At 38.3% G+C, this 19000-nt stretch overlaps 1 protein-coding gene across 5 annotated transcripts in view; it reads left to right on the top strand.

The window, feature by feature from the left end:
• Nucleotides 1–3556: 3556 nt before the first annotated feature.
• The window catches only part of kifc3 (kinesin family member C3), a 48313-nt gene continuing 32869 nt past the window's right edge, over nucleotides 3557–19000 (top strand). For 2 of the 5 annotated variants that reach the window (XM_067418965.1, XM_067418964.1), the window contains exon 1: nucleotides 12571–13853. In XM_067418965.1, coding sequence (XP_067275066.1) covers nucleotides 13557–13853 — 297 coding nt within the window. In that variant the 5' untranslated portion in view covers nucleotides 12571–13556. Of the gene's footprint in view, nucleotides 3769–12569; nucleotides 13854–17845; nucleotides 18070–19000 lie in introns of those variants that run through there. The other 3 variants (XM_067418967.1, XM_067418962.1, XM_067418966.1) reach the window with 3 other exon arrangements.

Here is a 19000-nt window from a genome sequence, read left to right as displayed (position 1 = left end):
AAGCACACTTTATGCTGTGTACCCGCCATGTCATAATTACTGTAGAATCGAGATGACACTCTACTAGCTGTTTGCGTCCTCGGACTATGAATTATGCGTTTCTATGGCGGCACTTTCAACTATCCTAAATAAATTTGCAGAGGTCAGGTGGTAGAGCGGTCAGTGTGGTACAAATAGAAATCCTTTCTTACAAGCTGTAATTACAAGCTCTAGGAGGACATAACCGCTTTACTTATCCTTTCTTCTTCTTTTGTTTTTTGCCAATTAACATTCTCTGTGCATATAGGCATCTACTGAGCAGTTGTGCGGTAATTTTTTATGATATTTGTTCTAATCTTTAATCAGTTTTTTGTTACAGCAAACAAGAATTATATTGTTTATTTGACGCTAAATTTATAAATTAAAAAAAGAGACTGACTGAACTTAAAAACAGTGCTTGCTAAGATATGTCTGTATGATTCTTTAGTTTAGCCATTTTGCATCCACATGTCACATATGTATTTTTTATATTTATATATTATATTTTTATATTATAGAAATACATTATATAGAAAACCTTTTGAATGCAAATCCACGATGTGTGAGACTAAAACAGTCAATTATAGTGATAAAATAAAATAGAGAATAAAATATAGTAAACGTTTCTTTAAGTTATAATAGTGCTTTATAATAATTTTGTATAATTATATACTATAATATTGTGTGAAATCTGTCATTCCTCATCAATAGGGCATGCATGTGTTGAATACATCTGAAGTAAAATAACCCTGAAAGTTACCTCCGTTTTTGGAACCGAGAGCTGAGGTTATATGTTTACTTATCTGTAAACTTACCCGGGTATGTGACATAACCTGCTTTCTGGAATAGCCCCTGTGGGGTATTGGGTGTGGCCGAGAGCTGTGAGAACGGAGCGAGGCCGGTGGTGCGAGTCCTATGGAGCATCACCTGAGCACAACACGGGTTGTGAGTCTCACATTGGAGTTCTGAAAGGATAAAATGAGGAGTGCCAACATTGCTCCATTCCCACAGCTCTCGTGTCCCTGCCCTGCTTGCCACACCCCCAAACATAACTTATACTCTTCTCCCAACTGCCATTGGAGAGATAAACGGATAGCCCCGCCTCAAACTCAGCGTTGCTGTGTGAGTAAGGTTTTGAAAGCTCCACACTGTTTACATTTGTCAGTGAAATGAACCTGTTTGCTCACCTTTAGCTGTCGCTGTATATTAGATATAGGTAAAGGTATTTCAACATGGGAAAATGACACACATCACCTTTTACTTCTCTTTAAGGACTTTGAATGATATTTAGGACTGAAGGGCCATTAGGGTCAGCAGAACTCCCTGTGTACTGGAAAGTAATCCTGACTATTTTCCACAGCACATGCTGTTCTAACTCAAAGACTGCCTGCTGCTCAGCATCTTATTCCAACTTCCTGTCTGTTATTGCCTTAGCAGTTTCCCTCTGTACACATGCTCTTGTACACTCATTTACACAATGACCATGTACAGTTATTTCTAGTTAAATCAAATGTATAATTTACCAAGAAAGAAAATCCTGGCGTAATTTACCCAGCCTCATGTTGTTCCAAAAGTGTTTTACTTTCTTCCGTGGAATATTAAAGTAGTTTAAAATATTAAAATATATTAAAACATTAAAATATTTTGAGAAATTTAAATCAGTGTTTGTTTGTTTTTTGTTTTTTTCATACAATGGAAGTCAATGGTCACCAAAACTGTTTGGGTGAATAAATGATGCAAGAACTGATATTTTTAGAAGACTAACCCATTAAAATTGTCCAATTCATTTTAGTCTAGTCACATTAAATGCACATTAACATTATGAGCTGTGGTTTTATAAAGTAATGTTGTGTTAAATTACAATGTGAAGGGGATATTCATGCTTTATTTAATACAAATGTTACATCTTGTTTAAAAGGTCTAGAAAGCTGAACAAATTTGTTATGGTGTCTCTCAAAAGACTTGTGAAAGTCACATGGTGAAAATACCCCGTGTGCTTTGATATGTACTACGAGTACTAATCAATTATGAATGATTTTTGTGTGTTTCCAGGTCAGTTCATGCTGAACTACGAGTGTGAATGGACACCAGAGAATCTATAAATGGAAAGTTACTGCATACTTTTAATTTGTATTTGTTGAGAACCCTTCAGTTGCATCTCAGACAGCTCTCATTCCTTTTGTAAGAGATTAGAAGGAGAATGGACAGGAATTATGTTGATTGTATGTAATAGTTGGTCTATTTTTGTATACATACACATAAACAAGATTGCCTGAGCCCTGTGACGGGACCCACTAACTACTCTTACAGTATAGCTTACTTTTTAGTCCCAGGATAGGGGCCAACCCTTAAAGATTGTGTCATGGCCCACGGGCACTGTGATAAAATCTGGATGTACGTGGGGGAAAAAATCAAAAGTGAACTCTTGTAAAAGCTCTAAATGCTCCTGGAAATCCCTTGTCTGATTTAGACACAGACTGAGACAGGCTACACACTGACAGGAAGAGCACAGGAAGAATGAGGATTTTTTCATTGTTCCTTTCTTGCTCCACAAGACCAGAGGCAGGAAATATGTAAAGGCGGGAATCTGAGGGACAATCCTGGGTTTGTTAAGTGACTGCTGAACAACTATGCCTGCACTTTACAGCAGCATGCAGGGGCTGATAAAGGGATAGTTACCCAAAAATTTCAATTCTGTCGTCGTTTACTCATGCTTTTTCTTCTGAGGATCAACAAATATATTCTGAAGAATATCAGTGTTTTCATCTACACAGGCACCCCTTTTGATATCCATTAGGCTATTTGGGCAAAAACAGTTAAAACATTCTTCAAAATATTGTATTCCTGCAGAAATCCAAGACAAAAAGCTTTAGATTAACCTTTCATTGTCACTATAATTGTTTTATGTTCCACAGCTCAGTTTAAACCTGTTGGTTTTAATGTTGTGTATAGGCCTTTGTGTAAATGAAAAATATCATTGCATTGTTGTCCAAGAGTCAGAGAATGAAATGGTGAAATTAACACTGTTTTGCTTTATATGCTAATTGAATTATAATTTAATACCATTTTATTCTTTGCAAAATATGAAGTATTTATTCCTTTATTAGTATTGCTTTTTTATTGATGTAGAATTGCAGAATAATAAATATTCTTAATCAGAACTTTTAAGTTTAAATATTAATATTAAATTTAAAAATCTCAGATTCATTAGTCTTAAACTTATACAATCCATGGATTATTTGTGTATAGGTACAATGCTTATCAAAAAGGGTGTCCAGTAACATGACTCTTAAAATCTATCCAAAAACTTGTGTCAAATGCTCTTGATAACATCTTTGAATTGTATAGCTAGCTTCTAAATAAAATACATATATCCCACAGTGTTCCTGTCGTGTACAATTGCATGTCTTTTTAACATCATCAGTATGTCTGACTGAAAGTTTGAGTTAATGAGGACTGAAAAGTGGCCTGTAGTCTCTAATAGGATAGGAAACGCGTTCATTTTCCCTGCATGAACAGGAGGAGCGAGCGTTTGCGTCACTGCAGTCAGCCAGCTGTGAGCGCGCGTTTCACTCAGTCAGGCGTGTTTATCTTCACTTCACGAGACACTACCAAACTTTCAGCTCTTCAAACCGCGAGACTGAACACTGCTTTTTCAACAAGTGGATAAAAGAGTGGAATATAACTTGAAAGAAACGGTTTAAGGAGGAAACAGGGCGGAGGAAGGAGTTTGTCGTGCTGGCCTGAGACGTAAGCACATTCTTTCACTTATGCCGCACATGCTTCATATTTTGTTATGACTGGGGTATTAAAGCGCGATATGTAGGCTACTGATACCATGGCGACTGTATAACATTAGTGTAAGAAAAATGCAACTGTTGCGGTTATAGCATTCTGTTTGTTTTATTTATTGCCAGAGCTGTCAGTCCTGCAAACTATTTTAATAAAGTAAATAAGTTGCAGAACATCCTGAATCATAAACTAAACATCCCGTTTCTCTGTTTGAAATCAAAATACAAGCTTGCGTTTTGGCGAAAGAGCAGCTGTATCTTGTCTAGTCTAAACTGTTGTTGTTATTATTATACCTTTATACGTGACTTAAATTAGCCTACACTGTATTTTCATCGCACGACTGTTTAACTGGTAGATTACGGTTTATGCAGTATTTTGGGTGTATCAAGTTCGGGTGTGCCCGGTACAAATCCAGCGGATGTTCACTAAACTATAGTCATCATGTAATTTCGGAAAAGTCATATCGGTTTAGAATGGCTTATAAAAAAAAGCCGAGATAGGTTTCCAGTGCTGCTTTAACGTCTTTGATTAGATAGTGGCTCAAGTTGTTGATTGTAACGTGACGTCGAGCGTGTTCTGGACAGCCCGTGCTGTACGCTTCAGTTGTTTATGTCCCTTGGGACAGTTCACCCAAAAATAAAAATTTGGACATTTACTCACCTTCATGTTATCCAGGGTTTTTCTGAAACCATACGGTAGATTTGTGAGAAGCAGACTAAAATGTAATTTATTCACTCATATTCGAACACCACTTTCTTCATAAAAGAAGACTTTTTTACCCCATTAATTGCAACTCTGACAATTCAGTCTTTGTCAATGCAATTTTGAGAAAAACATTGCAAGATAGATGCCGAGACCTGAACTTGAAGTTCAGAATTGTGAGGTTAAAGTCCACTTGAAATCAAAATGGAAGGTTTTTTTTTTTTTTTTTGGCTTTTAGTTAGCCTGACAAGCCAGACCCACATCAAGATGTTTGGTCTGGAAACTCACCATAGACAGGACTCAATCCGAGGGGCGGGTTAAACGGTTGTCTTTCAAACTCCCTCTGCACGCGATAGGATAGCGCTACACCAACGAGCAACGAAGGTGAAACAGAGCTTGTTGATAGATTAAACATTCACCGTATCCTTTCGGCTAAACTCCGAACACATCTTCCCTTTTTAAGAATGACTTCAATGCCGTTCTTTGTTCTTTTCTCAGAGAAAAGCTTAACTCCAAGTCTTCCAGAGTCGCGGTCAGAGCTGATTCGAAAGACCACCGCCGTTCGCCAGTTTCTGTGTTTACTAGAAGCACGCAAACGCAACTCGGCCGTCGTCATTATGGCCCCGCCCACCGACTCTATACACGACGTGATTGGCCCGTCCAGATTGTGAGGAATACAGCTCAGAAGGGTACTGAGAGTTCCTAGACGACACTTGCGGGCAGATTAAATTTGCTGCCGCTAGGGTGCGTCTAGATTTCTAGGCTAGCTTTTAGTAGGTTAGCCTTACTGTTTTATAGCTATAAGCTAGTGTGATACAAAGCAGTGTCAATTAGCATTTAGAAAATATAAACGTTCAAAACTTAGTCACTTCCGCCAACATGGATTAATGATTTTGATGACATCACTGCACTTCGGCATCTTTTTATACATACTTAAATACCTAATATCATAAACAGAGCTGCGTTACCTCATACTCGGAAAAACGGAGATGATGCTGGGGACTGTGTCCTGTCATAATAAAAGTTTACCGCGAGCTGTGAGTTGCTCAACAATCGCTCCATTGGCCTTGTTTAGCTCCTCAACATTCTATCCTGCTCTGCTTTATACTACAGTAACGTTAATAACCACGCCATCAACATGATTTCTGCCTGAGTCTTTTCCAACAGCTATATGAGGTGAAGACCACATGTCCCAAAATTCTGAGCTCAAGCTTTGCGTCATTGTCCTTTTTTTCATAACAGAAACCAAAAAACAGAATTGTGAAATGTAAACTAGGAATTCTTAAAAAAAGTTTAAATCGTCACAATTGTTTAAAATTCCATGGCGGAAACAAGCTTCCATATATGTGGATTCAGAAGGCGGAATATAGACCTATTTGGTTTTTGCAAACAGCGATCGGTTTTTGTGGGCGGATTCTTAGAAGGATTAGAATTGTGAGATATTCTCGTTATTCTGTCTTTCTTCCTCAGAATAGCGATTATAAACTCTTTGTGAGTTATAAAGTCCGAACTGGGAGATATAAACATGGAAATGCAAGAAAAAGTGTCAAGAATTGTGAAATAAAAATATTATAGGCTATGTTTAAAATGTATCTTTGTAAAATATTATTTCATGCGGTAACTGCTATTCATGTCCCATATGAACTGCATATGTGAATATTATGTAGACTTTTGTAGACAAATTAATGCTTTAAGAGTAGACTAATCATTGCAGGTTTCATCAGTTCATCAGTCTGTGACTGTGCATTTATAACGTGTGCGTTTAGCTGCAAAGGGATGACGGTATTCTCTAAAAATGAAGCCTTTTTTTGCATACAGCAAAACATTTTCTCTTATTCTGTGGATTTTGTCAATTTTTCCTCCATTTGTTACGCTATTTTTCTGCATCCAATATGTCTACACAGCTGCAAGTGACGCTACTGTGACATCTGCTCCAAATGGTTCCAGCTTGTGTGTTATTTTGAAAAATTGTATGGTTCTGTTGGTTTCAAAAAAACTTACTGAATGCAAGAACGCATCTTCTGTGAATGTCCCTCCACAGTAAAGCTGAATGTTTTTCATTGTCTTGTGCCATGAGCAGTTTAAGCAAGCTGTGTCATATTCAGAAACCAATGAAACTATCTGCTAGAAATGTGTAACTGCCATTACAATGCATTTGCAAACAGCACTTTGTCAGTTATAATCCATACGTTTTTCCTTGTTTGATGGGGTGTGATACTGAGCACATAGACGTGTTGGGCCGCTTTGTCCAGTTTGTAGTCTATCCTTCCCGAATATGCCCTTAAGTACATTCCTCAGCGAGGAGTCAGTGAAAACAGACTATGGCACTGATGCTTTTTTGTCGTAGAGCTCTGTATGTGTGTGTTGGGATGGGCTGGAGAACTCACACAGTCACTTGTTTGCTGTCAAAATGGATGCCTGTCATGTCTTGTCTTCCTCAGGCAAACCAAGCTGACCAAGGTAATTCCTAGAGTGAAACATGCTCAGTCAGAAGCCAAACTGTGTCTGATTTATGAGTGAATCGTTCACTTGAATTGGTTATTCTCAATCTAAAAAATTTATTACCATCACTCTGAATCAAAATTATTTTAAAAGACGTAACTATTAATCACAAACAACTGAAAATATCATGAAAAAGACAGCGCATTCATCCAAAAAGTAATGTAGTTCACATGGGGTGACATTTATTTTTATATTCTAAGCATATTCTGTTAATATGTGCTCATAAATTGGATGTAGGGGTGACCCCGAATAGTCGAAGATTCGATGCATCGATATGCGGAGCCTGATTCGACCACCGATCTCACGGTCGAATCTTCGCGGGTGTTATGAAACGAGGATCATACCATTTTGGCAATATGGGGGTGTTCAATATTTTAAAGACGTGTCGCGCTGAGCTGAGCTGAGCTGAGCACCGGTGTGCGACCCCTTTTAAGGGCGCCGAGCTTCGCACCGCGCCTTTAAAATTAGAACACGTTCAATGAGTGTACACACACCGGCGGCAGCATTCAGCACCTGTCCGCGGCCACTAAGGAAGTTGATTAAAATCCTGCCGCACCACAGAGCGCTTTCGTTTAGCTCATTTGTCAGTCAATTCAAAATTGAGCTTGCGGTGCGAGTCAGGTGGCGGTGTGCGATCCTGAGGTGCTAGGCTAAGCTTCGCGTCCTTCACCCCCTTTAGGCACAATCGGCTTACGAACGTGCTTGTAAACGCACTCAAAGTGTTCTTTTCCTCTCTAGGCAGGTATTTTTTTAGGTTTATTTGTCAAAATGTTCTTTTATATATTTGTGTGATGTTCTGTATTTCGATCGTGGCTTTAACATGTTATGAGAAAACGGTTTATGAATGTTTATCCACCACATTACCTTTTAGGCTATTTAACGTTAAACCTAAATAAGAGCCATTGTCAGTTTGTCTGTCAGTTGGCAGGCAGTTTTGGTCGCTTTATTAAAAGTTGTTGCTGTGTGCAGTGTGTAATGGAAAATAAAAATAGTTTTACCCTTCTGCTGACAATTGACAAGTGCCCCTCCCAACCCATTCACACAAACATAGATGATTCGACTATCGGTCGACCATAGAGAGATTTGAATGTCTAAATCCTTAGTTGAGGACAGTCCTAATTGGATGTATAATAAACAAATCACAAAAATGTTGTTTAAAATAGTTTTAGACTTCCTACATTGGGATACTGCTGTAACATCAACTACCAGTTATTATTGCATGACGCTGCATTTGAAATCATCATATTTAAAAAGATAATGCGTGGCATCACTCATGGTATCACCTTAATTTTGGTCAGTAATGTAATTAAAGAATATTCTATGTTGCATAGTACCTTAATTTTCTTTTCCCTAATTATACATTAGTTCAACTTTGTAAACAACTGAACTCCATGAGACACTCTGTCACACCCCTCTATATACTGGCAATACAAGGAAGAATTCATGTTACATAACTGCTGTGAATCACTGTCCTCTATCCAGGAAACCAGCTCAGACCAACAGATGGTGCTGTGCTCCATGGTCTCTACATTTATGGGCCTGTGTCTTCAATATGCCAAAGAAAGATGCAATGCTTTTTTGTGGATACAGATGTTCTCTATTGGCATTAATGGTTCCATGACCAATGCAGAACCGTTAACATCTACAATGCATAAAAGGTTCTGGAAAAAGGTTCTTTTTTAAATGTTCTTCAGAGTTAACACAAAGAAAAAATGGTTGTTCACTATAGCGGAGTACCAAAAATGGTTCTTCTATGCCATTGCTGCAAAAAAGAGCTCTTTTGGCACTTTTTTTTTTATCACCATGAAATCAAAATTAACCATTTTTTATGGAATAATGCAGTATTTAAAGTGCTTTATACATTATTATATTGTAAATGTGTTTTAGTTTTTTTATACATTTGCTTCTATAACTTCCCCTCCCTCTTGCAGTGACACCTCTTCTCTGATGACGTGTTTTGGTGTGAGGGCGGGGCAACCTGTCACTCACATGAGCTTGACTAATAATACCAAACCACAACCGTCAAACCAATTCCCCATGGACAAAAATCACGCCCTGCCCTACATTTTTTCCCCTTGTTAGATGAGCCATTTCATTCGTTTACATCACAATAGGGATGAAAGTTTATTGTAACTTTTATTTCGTTTTATGACGACATTAAGAGTGGAATTGAAAGAATCAGTTTCATTGGTCTAAAACATAATGTTCTTATTTCTTGTCTTAACTTTTTTTTCTGGTTGAGGATTTGATTTATTTTCCTTTCCTTTGGTATTCTCCAGCAGTCCCTGGGCAGATGTAAACTTTACTAGGTGCTTCTGTAAAGATTGTGCAATGTGTGCAACAGATGTCAGACGCCCAGAACATGGCTGGCTCGCCACATGTGCGTACATATACTCCTGTATGCCTCAGCGGAGACTCTGACTCACTCCTGAGGTCACTGCGTGCGCATTGGCTGTAGGATGGATAAAACCTGTTTCCACTGTTTGACTTTTCATAGTTTACACTGATCCTGACTCTTCTGACCTGTGCTGCCAAGACCAGTATTTTCAGAAGAAACCAGTTCCTTGAAAATGTATGCACTCAAGCTGTTTCTCCGACAAGATAAAAGTTGAGGTATTGCATTTGCAATTGCATCATATGTTAGTGGACATTATCCCTGTAATTTTGAGGTTTTCCACCCTTTTCTGTTACTCTGTAATTTGGTCCTGAAATAGCACACACTGAGGCCATTGTGTGTCAGCAATACTAAATTCATCGCTGCATGGAGACGAGGTTGTACACGTCTCTGCTGACTTTCCCTTTCTGAATTCACTGCCTCTTTGCATTAATTGTGAAGGGCCTGAATGAGAGTGGTGGCAGCTGTCAGCTTTTACTAATCCCACTGCTCACTTTGCTGAAATTTTTCTGCTCTAAGCTGCTTAACTGAGGTGGTCGTGTTCGGCTTAGCCTCTTTACTTGAAGTCGCATACCTGTGTGTTTGTATTGGACCTGCACACACTTTATAATTCATTGATGGATCAAGCTAACCGTGCGTTTCCAGTGAAAGTTTTGTTCAAATATTTGTCTTTCATGTTTTCTGTGGAGCTAGATCTACATCAAAAAGTATTTGGATACTTACCAATTATTCATTGCGTACACCGATCAGGCATATTATTACCTTCCTAATATTGTTGTTGGTCCCCTTTTGCTGCCAAAACAGCCCTGGCCTGTCGAGGCATGGACTCCACTAGATCCACTAGACCCCTGTAGGTGCAGCCCCATACACAACAAACTGTGAAGCACTGTGTATTCTGACACCTTTCTATCAGAACCAGCATTAACTTCTTGAGCAATGTGAGCTACAGTAGCTCGTCTGTTTGATCAGACCACACGGGCCAGCCTTCGCTCCCCACGTTCATCAATGAGCCTTGCGGCCGCCCATGACCCTGTGGCCAGTTCACCACTGTTCCTTCCTTGGAGTACTTTTGATAGATGCTGACCAATGCAGACCGGGGACAGCCCACAAGAGCTGCAGTTTTGGAGATATTCTGACCCAGTCATCTAGCCATCACAATTTGTCCCTTTTCAAACTTGCTCAAATCCTTACTCTTGCCCATTTTTGTTGCTTCTAACACATCAACTTTGAGGACAAAATGTTCACTTGCAGACTAATATATCCCGCCCACAATATATCCCACTGCCATGATGGAGATAATCAGTGATATTCATAATATAATGCTTGCTTGGTGTATATTATATCATTTAATTGCATTAGATAACAAAATACTACACAAAATTGCATTTATTTAAACAAAGATACCACAAGCCAGCATTAGCAAAAAAGAATTGTTCTTTTTTATTGTTCAAAAACACCTAATACTCTTTCTAATTGATGAATATTAGTTAATTGTTTGTGATGATCTACACCTGCATTAAACTGTCTTTAAAAAAACTTCAGTTAGTTAAATGTCTAGATGCAAAAATTGCTCAAAAAAAGATAGTTCTGAGGAAAGGTCTAGCATTAGGTTTTTATATTTAGTAATCAAGATATACGTAATATTTGTTGCATTTTTAAACAAATAATTTGCCTAAATTGGAACATTGACATTGACATCATGATGTTCCAAATCTATATAACTTGGATTTGGAATTTTCTTGGAATCCAAAGTGAGAAATTCTGAAACACCCACCGGCCTTTCTTCTCCATGCACTTGCAAATAAATGGAGGGACTAAAGCCTGTAAATTTCAAAAAGGATACAGAGGAAGGAAGGAAATTCATACATGTTTAAAACTACGTTGTAAAGACTTGTCAAGATGTTGAGCCCATTTGTTTAAACAATCTTACAATGATATCCCTCATTGGATTTGCATTGTTTTATATAGCAGCACTGCAGTCTTTGTGTTAATTGACCTGTCATATTTCATGTTTTTATCAGCTTAGCTCACATATCACGTGAACAGTGAATGAAAAAATCCTTAAAGTAGTTTGCGTTTGGAGCCTTGGAAATTTTAAACTAAATATATGGTGTGTGTATATATATAATAATATCTGAGTGAAAATTTCAATTTCTTCTTGGACAAAATACCTTTTTAGTATTTTGGTAAACAAACTCTACAATAGTATCTGTATATTGTTATGCAGAACGCCTCATATAGTTTTCCTTTTCGTTGTATTGCAGTTGGTTGGTTAAGTAAGGTAGCCTCTTGGTGACCTGTTTTGTACTTTGTCAACATTTATCTTTATATGGTTCTAGTGGTGCCATAATTCTTGGTTTATTATTATTTCCACTGAAGTAGATTTCAGTCATATCTTTTATAACCCTGATCTGATTGTACCTTTTAATTAGTTTGATCACGTAGACAGATTTTACTTATTGCTCTATTAAAATACTGCATTTAATTGCAGTGAAATTATTTTCAATGTAAACTGGGTTATTTTCCCCACATAAATAGAACATTTTTAATAAAATGTGTAATGGTCTATTTAGTCTGTAGAGTAGCTGCTGTATTGGTTAATTGGGTTAGAACAAAAATTCTTCTTGTTTGTCCTTGCTCTAAAGTATTTGACTGGCCCCTAAAAAGGTTAATGAACCAGGAGGTCTTTTGTTAGTCTTCACATGCAGTGAACGTGAGAGATTTTTTTTTCTTTTTCTTTTTTTTCTGAAGTTTAACCACAAGGCTGCAGTAATCCGTTATGACCACAAATCAAAATTCAGCCTTCAATATTGACACTGTCAGTTCTCATTGTGAGCCATTCTTTTGGTCATCCTTTTCCATGTTATTTTTTATTTATTGTCAGCAGAAGCATGATGGACAGGTTTGTAAGACGTTGTTCATCTAGGTCATCTCGCCATGACATCGACCAATCAGGGACCAGCTTCTTTATCCTCAGCAGTGCATTTAAAAACTTTGAGTTCATTTTCCTTTTTTTGCATAGATGCAAACAGTCATTACATCATCGGCTAAGAGACGCTTAGCTATCTGTACTGCAGTGACAGATGGACACCATGAGAAAAGGGAGGGGGAAAGAGAGAAATGCATTTTCTCTCTCGGCAAAGGTTTGGGACTTCACCAGAAACGCAGGAGCAGCCGGGCTGTGACCGTTTGGAGTTTGCCCTGTTATATGGACCACAAACTGGGATAAAGACTATCAAAACCAGGCATTATGAAAGGAGGAGTGGTCTGACCTGGGAGCGTTTTGTCCCTGCAAGCCAACGACTGTAAAAAAACCAACAAACAAAACAATAAAACCATTAGTGACGCAAGAGGAGGAAAATATGTATTTGATAGCTTGTGCCAATGACGATTACGACTGTTTTGATGAAGAATGATTAATCGAACAGATTTCTGTGGAATATCTTTTGAAGTTTTACAAAGAAGAGGCATGGATTGGAGACAAAAAAGATAAGGACCCAAACATTCAGAAGCCTTTTCCTGATTAGCAAACTATTCACTCATCTATTATTCCGCAAGTGTGTGTGTGTGTGTGTGTTTGAATTGGCTTACTTGAGCTTGCTTATCAGGGTGTGTCTTTATAGATGTGCCCAGGTAGGTTAAAATGGCTTTGTGGGGTTTAAAAGCAGGTGCGCATTAGTTGGCCCTCCCTCATCCTCTCTCCAGCGAGATTGGGAGATGTGAGAGGCCATCTCATTTGCTGGTCAGATCATGGACAGATTATCAGCCTCAATGAGCATTAGAAGAAGCTTTGAGGCATTGGAATAACATGCACTGAGTTCTACCATGAAGAAAGCGTTTTCTATGTGAATACAAAAAAGAACAGGCGAGAAAAGAAGCAAACAGGAAGCACTTATTTGGGAACTTTATTTCAAAACTGGTTTGGATTTGTCCTTCTTTTTGGACTTAAATTTGATAGAAAGCTCACCATTAAACATGCACAGCGCAGTTTGATATCACGACTGTAACTTCAACCAGAAGATAGTGTTCTGTGCTCGCACTGACCCTGAAACGAGATCAGCCGCAATGTCTTTTAAAGGTTACTCCATCTCTGTCTGACTGAACGTGTTGGTGGATCCTTTCGTGGCTCTTATTAGTCAGCATCACCATGTATGTGCTGTGCACCCTGGTGTTTCTGTCTCTCCACAGCCTGTTTAAGAGACCCAGAGACCTGGAATCCTCTGAACCCAAGGCAATTGAGGACCCTGCGCAGCACGGACAGGATGTAGCTAAAATGGGACGCAAGAAGAGGAACAAGCACACCTTGCCTGGAAGTTCTGGAGCTCTAGAGACCGCTGGAGTCTCTAGACAGCATGACTTTGAAAGATGCCTGGATGGACCCCGCAGAACAAGTAAAAGATCTTTTCACCTGAATAATGTGCATGAGAGGAGGAAGAGAGCACAGGTGAGATTTAAAAATGGAGATCAGCACAGTTTAAGGTTGATATTCAGTGCTGTTTACTTTGCTGATACATGAAGATCACCTTTCAATTAAGTTTATTTAAAGGTTTTGTTTTTGACTGATCCGTTCAGACTACTGTCTGCCAGATACTGGGAAACCTCCATTTAATCCAAAATGCCATTATTTATTAATTGATTTCTTTTTATTATTTATGAGTGTTGTATTATTGATTTGGTGAAACATCTGATTCTTTCCTTTAAGCTGAGCTTCCTGTTCTGAGTGTGTTAATTTCCTTCATTGCTGTTATGCGAGTTTATCTTACAATATCTAGTAGAGAGATTTTAGCCAATGCCTCATCCCTAGTCTTAATTGTTTTTAGTAGTTAGTGCGATCAGTTACTTCTAGAGTAATTCAGAATGTGAATGACTTGTAAATATGAGGTTGTTGTTCTTTCAGAGTGTACATGGGGATTATCGTGTACCTGGAATGATTATTATCATCCTGTTCCTCTGCTGTCCCATTTCTAATGTTCTTTGCTGTCTGATGGACTGTTTTAGCAGATAAAATCCTGAGTGGTTATGTAAGCATTGGGTTAATCAGAGAGCACCCTGTCCTCGTAATTTAATTCATTGGTAACGCACTCAATCTACTGTTGTTCTCTTCCCTCAATGTTCTTTGCTTTCACTTGTTGGGCAGCAGAAATCTCTCCTTGCTGGAATTGGTTTGACAGAACGCTTATTCCACTAGTACCCTCAGTTTTAGGAAAAATAATTTGTTGATTGCAGTGTTGCGCCAAGCCCCCACCCCCCGCGCCCAAATTGTTATTTTAAAAAACTGTTTACTTTTTTTAAAAAAAAGTATTCTTGGGGGGAGCCAAGAATTGTTCTTGTGTGGGATTACTGCAAAAAAAAAACACTTTGGAGCCTTTATTTTTAAGAATGTCAAGAACCTTTTGTGCAATCTAAAGTTTCCATGGTCCAGGTAAAAGCAAACTCTTCTAGCAATGCTATGTCAGATCTACATTTCACAAGATGTATGTATTAGGGCTGCCAAATTAAAATTAGAATTTTGAATATTTGTCACACATTCGAATGCTACAACGTTGCATTTGAATTATTGAAGCTATTACACTTGTGTTTTCTTAGCCAATCCAGCTTGCGTTGTTCATTCGAATCGAAACATTGCAGAAATAGAGAAGCTTAATGCGGAAAAGATTTTCTGCACTGCTTTCCTATTGTGTTTTTCTATGTGAACATGCGCTAGACAGACATATTTGATGGTTGCACTTGCGTCTCGCACAAGTCGTTATTTTATTGCATTGAATAAACAATTTAATGTGGTGGATTAATATTTTGCCCATTGAGTCCTCTTGTGGCCTAAGATGACAAGCCAATAGATTTTTCTCTTAACTAAAATTTGCCTTATAATTTAAATTTGAATAATAAGTATAACATTCAAATTTAGTTTTTCAGCTATTTTGACAGCCCTAATACATTTTTGCAATCTAAACATTGCCACAAGTGACGCTCTTATTATGTTTGATGATGTCAATGGCTAGATATCAGAAAAACGCATGTGGTTTTAAGTCGTATAGATATCTGTAAGGACCCATCGCTCGTTTTGTAAAGCACAACAAGACGTGCACATTTTCAATGTTTGGGCCAATCATCTGTATTTGTATACTTCTTTAGAGCATGTTTCAGGCCATAATGGTATTGTGGTACATCGGTCCACAAACTTCAGTCATAATCATTAATAAGAGCTTTTTTTGTTGGGAAACCAGCTCAACTATCAGAACTTTAAAGGGACATTTTACCCCCAAAATTAAAATTGTTATTTACTCCTCAAGTTGTTCCAAACCTGTATGAATTTATTGCGTCTTCTGAACACAAAAGAAGATATTTTGTAGAATGTCGGTAACCAAAAAGTTGATAGCCCCATTTTTTGCCATATTTTAGAATATCTTTTGTGCTCAGCAGAAGAAATACATGCATGTTTGGAACAACTTGGGGCTAGCTAACAAAGACAGATTTTTGACTTCTCCCTTTAAGTACTTAGTACTCATTTTTACAATGAGTTTCGGGTATTTCAGTATGACTTGCCCACAGACAGCGATCAGGATCGCAGTATTGGATTATCATTAACAGGGCTTGTCAATGCACGGAAAAATCCTGAGCTGACACTGAACTTTTAAGACCTTAATTGGTAATCTTTTAACTACAGACAGCTAACAACAGATTTTGTATGCTTTAAATGGATTGTTTTTACGATTTTAGATTTCATAATGCTCGCTTGAGCATAAAACAATGTGCTCAGTTGAAAAGTAACAGCTTTCAATCTATGAGGTGTTTATCAGCTAGTTATTCATATTCTTAAAGCATGTCACATTCTCTATGTACCGGCTCAAGTTTGCATTTGTAACCCTGTTACCTAGCAGTGCCTCAGAGAGTTTGGTCTCATGGGGGCAGAAGAATGGTGTCAGTGTAGTTGCTGAGAGACCTGTTAATTAATACACTACACAAATGAGTGAACACAATTGAACACAGACGCAGCCTGACAATTTCCATAATGACGAACGAACACAATCTACCAATCGCAGTGCAAATTATCATCTGGTTTAAAGTCCTCATGAAATCAAAGTCATCCTTATTTACTTTGTTAGCACATTTTACATCTCTTAGGGTGAGCAATTAATCCATGCAAGTTAATACACAGGGAAAAAAAATGTTTGCCATGGTAATATTTAATGTAAATCTAATAAGTAACTTCTGGTCTGGAATGGTGTTCCCTTTCCGATGAAGTCAATTTAACGGCTTGGGTTTAAATATCCTTAACCACTCCCCTCCAGCTGTTAGTCTGCTATGAGCGCGAGATGGAGAGGAGCAGCGCTGAGGTAAAACCCTGCCCTCTATTCAATATTACGTTTCACTTGGAAATACGTCACAGCACTGAAATAAAATCAGTTGCTACTTCCGTTTCACTGGGACTTGAAGACATGCTTTTTTATGTGGTAAATAATGGTTGCATCCAGTAAATTGACTAGAGCATACCTTAGTAAATCACCTTTCATGATTAATTTGAATGCACTCCTCCCATTACATTTGCATCTGAAAGGGAAATTCCTACAAATGCACATGCAAAAAGGTTAGCCACAAAAATGACCGTCCACGCCTTTTTAGCGTAAATATTTCACTGCGTGTCTTTAGTAAATCCGGGCCGTCGTTTTTTTTTAACACCAAAAGAGGGTTTGCGCTGGTGCAAGGTGTGAGTAAAACTGGCCCCACGTAGTTTTTCTTAGAATAATAAGTTGTCAGTAATAAAAAATAAGTTAAGACCATTATTGACAATATATAATAATAATATTAATAAATAATAATAACATAAATCGTGGTGCGACCAACAAGCAGAAAACATAAAATGGGAAAAAATTGTCTTTCTGGAAACTGACATTCATGACTGTTTCAATGTGATAATTTGACCAATAATACATTTCATTAGGTTGAAAATGGACAAACCCAGAAATTGTGTTGTTTGAACCCAGTGAATGGACCCATTCAAACAACCCAATTTCTGGGTTTGTTCATTTTCAACCCAACTTGGGTTGTTTTTTAACCCAGCATTTTGTATAGTGTTGTTATTAAAGGGAGTATGTAAGTACTGACATTTAGATTTTTCCTTTCCTTTTTCTCGTTTGTAATGTTTTCTCGTAGCACAGCTGATACTGACTCTAGGAACACCAAGGTTTTGTTCAATTCTTTAAACCTTAAATGCACTGAAAGATGAACACTTTTAATGAATACATGTAAAATATATCAGTGTGCCAAACATTAGGCACCACAAATGTTAGTGGAGTGAACAGCAGCACTATGCTACATTTGCATGCTAAAATATTTATTTCAGTGGCCAGTCTGGTGACGGAGAGGGAGGAGGAGGGAATTGTGGGATAGGAGGGGAAGGAGGGCAGAAGCGCGAAGGGGGGCGTGATGCGGCTCGGATTCCACCGTTACCAAGGAACAGCGACAGGAAAAACGGCGTTGGTGTCAGTACGAGAGTGTGTGCGAGGAGAGAGGAGCTGTGCGTGTGTGTGTGTGACAAAGAGAGAGCAGCTTCGCTGAGATCGAAGGCGTGTGTATGTGTGTGTAAATGAGTGTGCTCACACTCCAAATAAAACCTTAAATGATGAAGGCATGAGCGACACCAGGAGACCGCAGGGACAGAGGTGAGTTCAGAGATGGACACGATGCAGAGAAGCATGTGCTTTTTTTTCCTTCATATTTCACTTGTCCTGTCTAAGCTACAGATTTGTTTTCCGGTGTAATACTTAACACGCATTGTCTTTCATGAGTCATGACACGCATGCACAGGTCTAGACGACGGACACTGCATATGGTGTTTAATGTCTCGGTGTCCACCAGCGCAGGCAGATGTTTGCTATGGAGGGATTTACAGGAGGCGGCGAATTTACTCTTTTGATGGGGGGATGGGGAATCTAATAACTGGATTCAGATGAATGTTTTATGCGGCTGTTCATAGCAGAGAAGTTGGATGTGCTTGCATCCCTGTCCTTGTGTTTGTACAGTGATTTAGACAAAGCGATGCTGAAACAGGAGGCAGACAGACAGATGGAGAGACATACAGTACCCAGGGGGTGACTGCAGATGAATGAATGAAAAAGGAAAATCAGACAGACAGCGACAGACTGTTGGACCACAGGATTCATGAATCTGCTCACTGGTGACAGACTGACTGCTCATGCATGCATCGGCTGATATGAATGGCTTATGCTTTAGGCTACAGTAAAGAAATGGTCAACAGGATGCATAGTGAGAGCTTTTGTTTTCTATTTTAATGATGATCGAATTGAATCAAACCAAAAACCAGATACACACATTTACATCGCTACCAACATGAATGCCAGCATTGTGTATAAAGCTATTTTAAGTCTAATGCTTCAGACTGACCAAGATCCTAACCGTTTTCCTAAAAAGAAATGTATGCATCTTAAAAAAATGCATATGAATTCAAATCATTTTGGATCCATCAGATCTACCAGTAGTTGTGTAATGGAGGACAGGGGTTTTATTAATATATTCCAGGGTATTTTTTTATATTATATAATTTAAATATTGTGTATTCATTTTAATTTTGGT

This window comes from Pseudorasbora parva, chromosome 16, assembly GCF_024679245.1.
Source record: "Pseudorasbora parva isolate DD20220531a chromosome 16, ASM2467924v1, whole genome shotgun sequence".
NCBI lineage: Eukaryota > Metazoa > Chordata > Actinopteri > Cypriniformes > Gobionidae > Pseudorasbora > Pseudorasbora parva.
The sequence above is the reverse complement of the archived record's forward strand: the minus strand, read 5'-3'. Positions and strand labels throughout refer to the sequence as shown.